Here is a 13,474-nt window from a genome sequence, read left to right on the forward strand (position 1 = left end):
GGTCTTTCTCATGACATTCTTTTTGAGTAAGTACTGTAGCAATGTTTATACTTAACAAAACATCCTATTAAATTCCAGATTTACAAGGAGCAGCTGAACACTAGAATAGTGCTTGTCGCCATGGAGACATGGTCAACTCAGAACATGGTTTCTGTTGGCGACGACCCTTTGGTGACCCTGCGTGACTTTATGAAATACAGGAAGGAGAATATCAAAGAGAAGAGTGATGCAGCTCACCTGCTCTCGTATGTTATCTTTCCTTCTACATACAGATGACACACTCAGCCTCGGTCACTGCATTTGATACATGCAATATAAACATACTGAATGTGAATATCCATTAAATATAGTTACACCGTGTTCTAACCAGTCGCAACACGATAAGATTCCAGCAACAAACTATTTGTCTGTCCACATCAGATGCGAAACAGATAAGAGACACGACAAAATCAGTCATAGCCAATCAGAAGATTGGGTGAACAGGCTCTCTCTGCTATTGCACTTGAACTTCAGCAAAATAGATAAGTACTTAATGTAATTCATAAATCTTAAACCGTTTTAACATGATTAAAAATGCATACTGAGTGACTGATACAAACTTCGTCATAGAATAAACTGTTTACACTTAGTTCACATTAATGTTCTGAGGTAAATTATGCACTGTCGCTTTTAGTATAATATAAAAGTCATGTAAAGTGATATTCAATCTCACATTAGCACATAATCAGTGCCTGAGATTGTCATTTCTGTAGTTTGTATACTGTTCAAACCGCCGCCTCAGATTAACATGGAAAAGATACATTTTATCGTGTAACATAGTGTTGTGGCGCATCTGGTTAGGACACTTTTTAAAACCTGACTTACTAAGAAATTGACCAAAAATAAGGTTTTATTTGTCAACTATGTTAAACACTTTAACTATCAATCTTGTTACAATATTTATTAATCTTTGTTAAAGTTAGTTAATTAAAATATAACTGTTCATTGTTAGACCCTGTAAGCTCAGGTCCATTAAATAACATTAATAGATACACCTTTTGATTTTAAAAATGTTGTGTTAAATGTTGGAATCAACATTAACTAAGGTTAATAAATGCTTTATTAGTGTTTTCATTGTTAGTTTATGTAAACTACTGTAGTCAACTAATGTTAAGAAATTAAACCTTATAATGTTTTATATCCTTCCCCCTAAACACTCTTGTTTCAATCAGAAATGCATCAAAAGAGGAAAAAATTAATTTCCTGAAAAACCTGAAAATATTCTTGGTATTATTTGGCCCGTAGGGGGCGCACATTTCAGAGCACAAGCAGTGGCACTGCCTACATTGAGGGGATCTGCTCACCAACACGAGGAGGAGGGGTCAATGAGGTGAGAGCTAAATGGCCGAAGCTCAGAGCTGCCAAATAGCAAAAAGCAACACTGAGTCATCACCATTTTGCCTTTGAGTCACATTGTGAACGTGAATTAAACATGACCCTATTTTCTTACTATAAATATCTGGTGTTCTAAAGAAAAAAAAGTTTGTCTTCTTAATCTCAATCAAATAATTTCCAAATAAATATCAAGGTCTGTTAATGTTCAACAATCATGTGCCAACAGTATTTCAGAAGGGAGCAAGCTCTGCAACTGGCTACAGATTCACTTTCAAATATGGCTTCATTTTTTAATGGAACAGACAGTTTTCTTTTCTTTTTAAATATCAATTCATTGACTTTGTCCTATCCCAACCTAATTTGCAGAGCCAACTATAAGTAATCCAGTGGTCAGTTGATTTGCATTTACTGTTCATTATTTGCACATCCCAACCAGCCTGAGAAAGCCAAATTGGCTCAACCAGTGATGTCAGATGGAGTGGAACTACAGTGCCCTCCAAAAAGGTTTCAGAGTGGGATTTTGGCATAAATCCTTATTAATTGGTTTAAATGTAAAGTAACTTTATATAACTATAAAATAACTTTAATTTATCGTTATAGACCAACAGTAATGATTTTCTTTTTGATTGATTACTGATTAAAAATGGCAGTATAGCCTACACATCACAATCAGACACACCTTTGGTGCCTGACTGATGGATTAAACTCCAAGTTTCTTTTTTGAAGGTTATTGGGTCAGCACTGCTTTATAGCTTTACTGATTGATTAAAGTGCCCCTATTATGGGTAATGAAAGGTTCATATTTTGGTTTTGGGAATCCCCAATAACAGGCTGACATGCATGCAAGACTACCGATAAGCTTCAGGACAAACGATTCTGTTAACGATACTTGCGTTGTTTTATCTCCGTATACTTAAATGTTAATGGCGAATTTGAAGCTGCTGCTTGTCATTTTCCTTCAATGAATGATGTGGCTGAGTTTTGCTCTGTGTGTATCTGTGTGATATCCATGCGCATGTGTGGTGTGTGTTTGCGGCAAGAGTGAAATGTTCGAAAGTGTGGGGGTAATAATGGTAATTTTAGATGACCTTTCGGATGTATTTAATTATAAAACAATTTATAATCTATAATAACATGTATTAACAACTTATTTAATATTTTCTCTAAACCTTCTTGTATATTAAGACAAGCACCTGCAATTCTGGCCAAATTAAAAATAAGTTGTTTGTGAATTTGCACATTATTTGCACGTTATAATGTAAGCATCATTAATGAAACCCTGTGTTTAATTAAAAAAAAAGATTGATTAGTGAAATTAAAGAATGGTTTAATAAAAAATGAGACGGGATTAGTGTCCAATTGGCCTGTTTAGCTAAGCCCTCAAAACACTTCTTATTTACTGGTACAGTATTGCATGATTTGTAGATTATATTTAATAGTTTACACTTTGCAAAAACGTTTGCAGTTAGTTTTTAATATTACATTTTTAAGGACTCTACGCTTACATTTCTTTTCAGGAGCACTAGTGGTCCTACTTAAAAAAATTAAAATAGGAACAGATACCTTCTGATCAATGACAGAAATTAACCTTCCCATTGATATTTGACTCCTTAAAGTTTTTTTAACCTTTGTAATGCCATTTTTCTAGCTTTATTAAATGTATGTCATCTTTTGTGTCAACAATTTAGATTTATAAGCTTTTATCAAAAAATGTAATTAAATAGTGAATTCAATTAAAATAATAAGATACAATCAGGAAGAATAAGTTACCAGTCAAATGAAATCAGCATCAACAATTCATCTTTGCATGGCACAGAAGAGCAAAAATGTGGCATTAAGGAATATTTACAGAATTTTTGACAAGACTCAGAGGTGGCATAAATGCATCTCATAATAGCAATGCTATGAGATTAATGTTTGAAATATAAAGTTTTGAATATAGAAATTTAAATGATTTAAAGGGGTCATATGACGTTGCTAAAAAGAACATTATTTTGTGTATTTGGTGTAATGCAATGTGTTTATGTGGTTTAAGGTTAAAAAAACACATTATTTTCCACATACTGTATATTATTGTTGCTCCTCTGTACTCTGCCTTTCTGAAACGTGTTGATTTTTAAAAAGTTAATCGTTCTGAGAAGCGAGGTGTGCTCTGATTGGCCAGCTATCCAGTGCGTTGTGATTGGCCGAATACCTCAAGCGTGTGACGGAAATGTTACCCCCCTCACCGTACTGTGATGCTGTGTCCCGGCGTGATGAGATAAAAGCAATAAAACCCATTATAAACGAGGCATTTTTTACATCCAGTGGGGACATAATTGCTGATTGTAATGGTTATACTGTCTTTTTACATGTCGCGTTGCATCGCGCCATGTAAACATTAACGACAAACAACAAGAGCTACTCTACACTGCTCAAAACTCGCGTTTGAATAGTCAGTAGCAAATTCTTTAAATATCAAAATATACTTACAGGCAGGGACGGATCATGACGCAGAGGTGCCCTGGGCACAGACTGATTATAGGCCCCCCTCAGTTGAAATCGCGGTCATTTTCAAAGTTCAAATAGCAATGGATTTTATCTACACTAAGTGAAAACAGCAGTATTTTTAGCAATATGTTATTTACACTAAGTGCAAATAGCTATAGATTATATTTACACAAAATAGCAGGATTTTCTGCTATTTATACTACTTGTTGCAAAATAGCGGCAATTATCTGCACTTCAGTATTGTATTACTTTATAAAACAGTATGCAATAATAACATATTGAGTGTAAATTATAATTTTAATTCAGATTATTAAATGGATGCCACCTTATTGATAATAAAGCCCTCCCTACACCTACCCTAACCCTACCCGATACTTTATTTTCAACTTTTTGGTTATTTCTTAAATTTTTATTAAAAGTAAATGCCTTTACGATGTGATATGAGATTTGAAAATGGAGAAATAAAGTTCGGCAAAAGGCCAATTTTCACGTCATACTTCAGACGGGGCCGGGCCTTGGGCCTGTTTTGGGTTTCTCCTTATTTTTATATTGTAGACATCCATCAATTAGTGATGAAAGAAACAACACGAGACCATGCCGTGACTGAGAGCAGCTCGATGGTGTTTAGTGTCCCGCAACAGCAGCAGGTGCGCAAGTGATTTCAGCAATAGGCTAAAGCTTGCTGCAAAACCCCAGCAAACATAACCATGAATGTGTCTGCGGGAAATAATTTACTAATAAACTAATGTTTTCTGAGTCCGTGTCGCAAGGATAAAGTTGCTGATCCTGACTCGCCGTCTCCTCATTAGATGCGCCTTTAGAGATAAATGCATCTTTATTGATTATGATTAAGATTATAATAAAATAGTTTTTGTTTTAATTTTTATTTCGTTAAGTGATAATTTAAAGCTTTCTATAGATATATTTATCATGTCTGTGAGGCATGTATTTGCTCAGCTTCGCTTCATTTTTGTGAAGCGCTCCTGTTCAAGACGGCAGAAAACGCATCATGTTTGTTTTCTTTGTTTTATAAAAGCACTTTTTTTGATATTGTGAGTGCACACAAATACAAGTAGACCCTTTACAGTTCCGAATGATGTATTACTCTTACCTTTATCAGAAAAAAGGCGGTGTAGGCTATTTTAAATTGTTTTTGAAAACAATGCAAGTGTTTGCACTGGTGCCTCCATGTCCTGTAGAGCGCGCTTTAGCTTCCATGCTCCGTGCCAGCCAGCGAAGTTGAGCGAAGGCAGATTTTAATTTAGCAGCTGATGATGTGCCGCACTGAATGATCTAATCACACCGGTGTGATCGTTTATTAAATATAAAAAATATTATTCGGCTATTTTTTTTTTCGTCTTTTGGATGCTGCATTCAAAATCCAATTGCCTCAAAAATCTGAGGGGGCACGGTTGAAATCGCGTTCTGGGAGTAGGGGTATTTCGGCTGGGCCCCCCTCTGGTCCAGTGCCCTGGGCACGTGCCCGGTAGGCCCGTGCGTTAATCCGTCCCTGCTTACAGGCTGTGCGTAAGAAGCGCCAGACTGTCCTTTATAGAAACAGCCTTTGCACAGCTGGCATTGTAGACTAATGTTACTCTCCCAGGTTCAGGAAACAGTCCTCCGTAAAATGCACTGCACACACTCTAATATTTGGGTTGAACTGTTCTGGAACAGTGTTGTAAATACAACTTAAGCACTGATTTCTAGTTATGTCCTCTTTTGGAAGCCCAAACAAAGTAGTTTCGCTTTCGCAAAGAAACACAGCGTCTCCAAGATATGGTGCCTGTGGCAGCAACAATACTACAACGAGAATAAAAATCACACCCTCTTTCTTTGCGTATACATTTGGGCAGTGTTATGCAATTCTTCCCAGACAGTGACGTAGACGTGGGGGCGTGTTTAAATGAGCCATTTTAGGAGGGTGTGGACAAGTCTGGACAACTTTTATAAAAAATATCTCTTTGGGTTTGAGACTTTAGTCTTTGCATCTTTAGGGATCTTATCTATGCATGAACAGCTTGTAACACTCCAAAGAGAAAGGAAAACTTGAAATCGCATCATATGACCCCTTTAAATGACTCAATTTGTACTTTAAAAATGATCGCCAGTAGGTGGCAGCAAATCACTGTCTTTGTCACTGACTCATTCATGCAATCGATTTCTTCAAACGGCTCATTCATTTAGGAACGAAGCAAGTGACTCTATTTATGAATGGGTCATTGAATCATTGACTCACTAGATTTGTTCAAAAGCAAAGATTCATTCATAAACGAAACAGCGCTGTGTCAGAGAATATACTGCAGATGCACAGCAGCTCAGCTGTGACTTTGTTTTTGAACTAACAACTACTTTTTGAACTATTTTTGTTGACTAAATAGAGCAAAATGGACAACAGTGTTCCTAAAATGTAAGTCACTTAATATTAACTTCTGTATAAAATCAGAAATATATAAAACTATTGTATAAATTCAGTATCACATTTGCAAACTGTCTTTATAATCATTAAAAAGCTGTTACCCTCCTTAGTTCATCGCAATCTCACAAACTTCCATTTGAATGAATAAAGCTCTCTACACTGCACACTGAATCTATTATTTACATCGTCTCTCATCGACACTTTGTTTGTTATAACAAATGGCAAAAACTGCAGTCTGCTTTCACAATCTGTACTGTGAGGAGCAGCACGCACACCGATAGAGAGGCATTTCTATTGGCTGCAGTCTGCAGGTATTAAATGGCAAAAGACAGCATTGTGCAGCAAACCATAAACACAGCGCTACGTTTATGTGCAGAACTGGGATCACTTTCATAGTCTTTTGAATGGATAAAATATAAAAATCACTTTAATTTCCAAATAAACCTAACCAGTTGGAAGTGAAACGCCTTCCCCCCCTCGAAATTCACTCCCTGGACTCCGTCCCCCCACGTCACCCCCTCCCATTTCCAGCCCTGGGTTTACATATAAACACAGTTAGTTATGTCTACAGTGAAAGTAAACAGTTGAGAGAAAAACAGATGCGTGCAGCTCTTAAAGTGACAGTACTAATCATGCTGCGCTGATTGTCATTAAAGGGATAGTTCACCCAGAAATTAAAATTGTCATTATTTACTCACTGTCATGTTGTACCAAACCTGTATTAACTTCTTGTGCTGAACACAAAAGAAGATATTTTGAAGAATGTGGACAACCAAATTGCTGGTCCCCACTCTCTTTGATAGTAGTAAAAAAAAAAATGGAAGTCACTGTGGACCAGCAACTGTTTGGTTACCCACATTTTTCAAAATAACTTTTATGTTCAAGTCAAGTCACCTTTATTTATATAGTGCTTTTAACAATACAGATTGTGTCAAAGCACTTAACAGTACCAAATTGGAGGATAGAGTGTCAGTAATGTATAATAAGATTAAACACTCAATTTTCAGTTAAAGGCATTTCATTATTGAATTCAGTGATGTCATTGTCTACCTCAGTTTAGTTTAAATAGTATCTGTGAAATCAAATTGATGATAATCACTAGAAATTAAGTGTCCCCAACTGAGCAAGCCAGAGGCGACAGCGGCAAGGAACCAAAACTCCCTCAGTGACAGAATGGAGAAAAAAAAAAAACCTTGGGAGAAACCAGGCTCAGTCCGGGGTCAGTTCTCCTCTGGTCAGGATATTATTGTTTATTTATTGTTTAATTATTGATTTAATTACAATTTTAAATGTATAAATGTATTATATTTCTATTTTTATATTGTTGCAATTTCTAACAATAATAGTATTATGTAGTTAGGTATTTTATTATATTTTTAGTTATTTTGCTTTATTTTCAGTTTTATTGTATTTTTAGTCGAGGTCTTCACTGGGGATATGTCCCCGGGGCTAATCCAGGTGTCCGGCCTCCACCGACGATCAGGGCAGACATCATCTCCCGGCGCCAATCCACCATCTGATCCGGACACGGACTGAGAAACAGAATAAGAAAGAAACAGACAAATATTAGCGTAGATGCCATTCCTCTTACGATGTAATTAATGCAGCCTAATAATCCTAACAAACAACGGATTTTAATAATAGAAGTGTATTATTTTGTTATGTGTAAGCCAGGTTAAAGAAATGTGTCTTTACTCTAGATTTAAACTGACAGAGTGTGTCTGCCTCCCGAACAGTGTTAGGTAGATTGTTCCAGAGTTTGGGTGCTAAATAGGAAAAGGATCTGCGTTTTGAGAACGCAGCGGACGTGGAGGACTATAATGTGATAAGAGCTCGCTCAAGTACTGAGGAGTTAAGCCATTCAGCGCTTTATAAGTAATTAACAAGATTTTAAAATCTATACGATGTTTGATAGGAAGCCAGTGTAGTGTTGACAGAACCGGGCTAATATGGTCATACTTCCTGGTTCTAGTAAAGACTCTAGCTGCTGCATTTTGGATCAACTGTAGTTTGTTGATCAAGCGTGCAGAACAACCACCCAGTAAAGACAGAAGAAAGAAACTCATTCCTTTAATGTTAATAAAATAAAACACAAATAGAAAAATAACTCACTCACTGCTCTTGACTAAAGAATTTTAATACAGTTGCTAATGTTCAGCAGTAATAAAACAACTTTTCACATCATATCTTTTTGCACTAAGTAGTATCGACAGCAGTATCGATAAGTACAGGTATTGATAATTAATATGCAGTATCTGTATCGGAATCAGTATTGATAAAATGTATACGATACCCATCCCTACTTATACTTTATTTTTACCTTACTTGCTCAACGACTCCCAAACGATTTTCTTAATGATTCATTTTTTCAAACCTCTCCTTTGATTGGTCCGATTGGTCTCATTTTCATTTCATCGTACCTGTAATGCCTGATAAAGCAGTGTTTGTGAGCGCAGTGCTCCTCCACAGTGCTCCACTCCAAAAGCTGCATCTAGTGGCAAAGAATGAATTTGCATTTTCATTCAGACCAACACGAAAAGACCAACAAGTGGGCGGCCAATATGCTAATGTTTCATATTGACGTCAACATGAAACTGCTTGGGTTTCGTTTTAAAAACGACTCGAGTCAGAGTTGACTCTTTCATTTGAGAGGCAATAATTTTATACACGGTGCACTTTCAGATTTAAAACTTTGCAGGATGTTTTCATTCACTTAGAGCTGTTACACTGCATGAAAGGTAGTTTTCAAAAATCCATAACAGGGGCACTTTAAGGTTAGTACACTACAGACCAATTAGAACACTGTTTAGATGTTCATAAATAACTTTTAATACAATATATTTTTATATCTTGTTTCCCCCAGTGCAAAGTTATACAAAATGATAAGGGCTTGCTGATGTTTTTTCAACCTTTTGGAAGGCACAATATACAAGTTTATTTTACAATTCCACTTGATGCTGCTAATAATCACTAGGGGGGTTATTTCTGTAATAAGCATACTGCAAGACACATTGCATTAAATAGTCTGCTAAATGACTACTAACTTTCCATCCGTGTGTGCATGTCAGTATGGAAACGTGGGGCCCATGGCTATAACCTTGTGTCAGAGTTTAGGACAGAACCTTGGTATGATGTGGAATAAAGATCGTGTTACTGCAGGTAAAAATCCTTCCACTCCATAAACAGTCCTTCCACTCTTGACGAAATATATCAAAATAAATGAGGACTGTTGTAATGAATGTATGTGTTGTAGGAGACTGTAAGTGTCCAGATCCCTGGTTAGGCTGCATTATGGAGGATACCGGGTAAGTTATGTTTTTTGGTCTTTGCATAGGTGCATTTTTATTTTAATACTCATGCTAGATAAATGTACGATGCAAGTGAATAAGCTCAATCTTTAATGTTTTGCAATTGCATGAAGTCCCATTGTACATGATGTGCTTGATGATAGTTCTTGCAAAGGTTGGGCAAAATTCAGAATTGAATTGAACTGACCATACCCCACAGGATGACAGAAATAGGAATTTACTGAATTGCAATTTTAAAAAAGTAAACTCAGTTAATGCATTCTGGAAGTGCTCTTCAACCCTGGTCCAATAAAGTTGAATAATTAAATACATTGAAATGAAATTTGTGTCATTTTCTCTGCCCTTAAAGCCTATAAAACCTCAAACTCACAAACAAGGCTGTCAAGCCAACGGCGTTTAAGTCAAGTTGATGTCAATTTCTTTGAATTTAAATGCAATGTGATTTTACATCAGTACATTCACATTTGAATTGCAATTCTGCATTGTTTTCTACCGTAATACAGATTCACTTTAAATTTAGAATTTTAATTTTAATTTTAACCATTCTCAATTCATTTCTGAATGACGCACAACCTTCTTGCATTACTGTAACCTCAGTGCTCAAGTGGGTCATAGACTTCAAATGTCTTTGCCATTAATCCAGATTGTTACTCTTCAGATTGCTAGCTATACACATTTGTGTGATCCAGTTGCTCTGCAAGATTCTATTTGAACTGTTGCTTCACCATGGAGAGTATTTTTCAAGTCATTTCAAGTCTTAATATCCACAAAATACTTTTTTTCTTTAGCACATCTGGTGGAGCATTTATTAGCAATATTAAAGTAATAGATTTCATCCCTAAAATGACCCATAATGTATACATGGAATAAAGTTGCTTTGGATAAAAATGTAAATTACATTTTGCTGTTCCTTATCAATTAGTTTTACACACTTTCCATGTAAGGGTAACTGAACACTGTGAACTGTATTGTGTCATCCTGACAGATACTATCTACCCAGAAAGTTTTCACGGTGCAGTATAGAGGAGTACATTCAATTCCTCCAGCAAGGAGGAGGGGGTTGCCTCTTCAATAAACCTAACAAGGTTTGTCTGGAAGATCCTCTAAAAATATTTGCGCCAACATTACAAGCAAAAAAAGCTTTTTTTATTGACTAAGTAGTAGGGTGATCTCATCAGATGCTACGGTGCATTTTCACAGACAGTATTCTAGCAAATTATGTAGTCTTTGACCTAATCTTTGCGGAAGGACAAGAAGACATTTTACAACAGCAGATGTTATTTTATTGAACGTTAATAACGCAATATGCTGAGTCCTGGATATTCAGTATGCCAGTCACAGTGATGGTAACATAAAAACTTTTGCAATCCAATGACAAAGGTACACTGAGCTTACAACACTTTCATAATTAAAAAGAATAGCAAATATATAACCAGTGCCTATTATGCCCTGTACAAATCTGTCAGTATAAACTGTAAATGGCAGTTTACCTGTTCCACTTATGCCACATTGAATGCTGGAAGTTGGAACCCCACTCCTAAAGTACCACAGACATCACACTGCCCTCTTCTTAAGACTCAGGTAGGCTTTATTTTCCGCATTCCGCTCCATCTCGTGCATAGTGGAGTGTACAAAACGTTTCAAAGTATACACCTTTGACTGTGTGTGTGTAGAGAGACGTTCAGGTGGACCGTTCTTTTGAAACTCTCAAATAACTCGCACATGCATACAGTGTTATATGTAATATACAATGTTCATCAGCAAAATCTTTCCCTTTAATTAAAATCATAGATTCCTTTTGGTTGCAGGTTGCATCACTGTGGGTGTGCAGGTATGTTGTATAGGTCTCCCTGGCTCTAGGCTCTTGATAGACCTCTCATGAACGCCTGAGTTCCTTCCATCAACACTGTGTAGCTCCACAGGATCTTGAGTGTTCTCTGTTAATTCCAATACCATATTCACTGTCCATGAGAGAGATGGGCATGCTGCTGCAGACACTAATGTGTGAGTACCAGCACACAGTGCTTGTGCCTTCTGCACATCAGTACACATTGTTCTCATGACAGTTGTGGTGGAGATCCAGTGACTTCAAGCATTGTAGAGTGTCTTCTATCTCCTTCTCCAGAGATCCTAATTGTGACACTTATGTAGCAAACAATGAGTTCATAATCTTGGAAAATGAGAAGACAGATAAAAGTAGATCTTTATGGCTGTTAGAATGGCAAGGTACACACAGCACAACACAAAAAATATCAAATTCAACACCAGTACAAATTATACAAAAAAAAAAAACACTTCCACTTATTTGTGCTTGCTGGGAAATCTTCCACCACAGACATCACAATAAATATATGAAGTAGCTTTAATGTATTTAACTACGTTTACCATGTAGCTTGAACTGTAGATTGCTTAACTTACTCAAAACTACATATTTAATAAAAATATGGAGCAGTTACATATTTACTGTCGCTACAGTTGTTGGATCCTCCTGAATGTGGCAATGGCTTTGTGGAACAGGGAGAAGAATGTGACTGTGGCTCCCAAGTGGTGGGTGACAAGATGCCTTAGCATTTCACATTTCCTTATATAATTTATTATATCCCCTGCCTTAAAGGGATAGTTCACACAAAAAAATTAATTCTGTCATCATTTACTCGTCATTTACAAACATTTGACATTAGCTATTGACTCCGATAGTATGGAAGAATACTATGGAATTCAATGGCTACTGTCAACTGTTTGGTTACCGACGTTGTTCAAAATATCTTTTTTTGGGCTCAATGGAGAAAAAAAAAACTCATACAAGTTTGGAACAAGAGCAGGGTGAGTTTTCATTTTTGGGTGAACTGTCCCTTAAAGTTTGCTCAAATAAGAGAACAGGAAGGTGATTATTGCAATGTTGTGATAAGCTAATGGTATGTTCTTATTGGCTGTGCACTCTTGTAGGATTGCTCTCGTGCCGGGGGTGCATGCTGTAAAAAATGCACTTTGACCCATGATGCAATGTGTAGCAATGGACTCTGTTGTAGCCGTTGCAAGGTAAGTGGTATTAGAATTGTTCACCTAAAAATTTTGATTATCATCTGCTTACCTTCATGTCATGACCAAGAGTTGTCAATCTCCAAATAGGACCAAAGGACCATCATAGTGGTGATTTTGGTCCTTATTGGAGCTTGCCAGTCCTTGCTCATGAAACATCATAGAAAATGTCCCTAATACAATAGCTTTGTGTAAAAAAAACTACTCATTTAAGTTATTATATACTGAAAATTCCCCTCCACTGTTCCAGATCTCGTGCGTTTGTGTATATTGCAGCATGAAGATGGCGTGTTTCTTTTGTTACGCAGTGAATTGCAACACATAAAGTTTGAATATGCAGACGTATGAATGGGATTTGAAGGCTGTGGCAGAGAGGGCAGTTTTCTGTGAATAATGACTTATAGGGGTAGTTTGTTTAAAAATTTAAATTCTGTTATCATTTTCTCATCCTCATATCCTTCCAAAACTTTATGACTTACTTTCTTTCGTGGAACACAAAGAAAATGTGAGTAATTACTGGTAATGAAAGAAACTTTTGTGAAATTTTTATAAGATTTATAAAGGATGAAAAAGCACCATATAAGTAGACCATATGATTTGTGCTATATTCCAAGTCTTCCAAGACACCTGGATTGGGTGAATGGATAAATAAATCATGTTAGATGGTAAAATATATTTAACTTTTGATATAGTTTTACACAAACTATTATACTGACTAAGAAGTGGCAAAGAAAACAAATGTAAAAAAATCTAGTGACGCTGCGCAGACTGATTGGTATATGACATCTAAATACTGCGAGAGCTATAGAGAGCAGATGGCTCTGTATGCTTTCCAATCGCTCTCATG

At 36.4% G+C, this 13,474-nt stretch overlaps 1 protein-coding gene across 1 annotated transcript in view; it reads left to right on the forward strand.

Moving 5' to 3' along the window:
• The window catches only part of adam11 (ADAM metallopeptidase domain 11), a gene marked incomplete at its 5' end in the record, with an annotated part of 70,652 nt that overhangs the window by 27,746 nt on the left and 29,432 nt on the right, over positions 1-13,474 (forward strand). Inside the window, 7 exons of the mRNA XM_079389113.1 lie at positions 79-245; positions 1,285-1,369; positions 9,349-9,439; positions 9,534-9,585; positions 10,574-10,673; positions 12,064-12,135; positions 12,535-12,627. Of these exons, the coding sequence (XP_079245239.1) occupies positions 79-245; positions 1,285-1,369; positions 9,349-9,439; positions 9,534-9,585; positions 10,574-10,673; positions 12,064-12,135; positions 12,535-12,627 (660 nt within the window). The remainder of the gene's footprint in view (positions 1-78; positions 246-1,284; positions 1,370-9,348; positions 9,440-9,533; positions 9,586-10,573; positions 10,674-12,063; positions 12,136-12,534; positions 12,628-13,474) is intronic.

The sequence above is a fragment of the Barbus barbus genome (assembly GCF_936440315.1).
Source record: "Barbus barbus genome assembly, chromosome: 32".
NCBI lineage: Eukaryota > Metazoa > Chordata > Actinopteri > Cypriniformes > Cyprinidae > Barbus > Barbus barbus.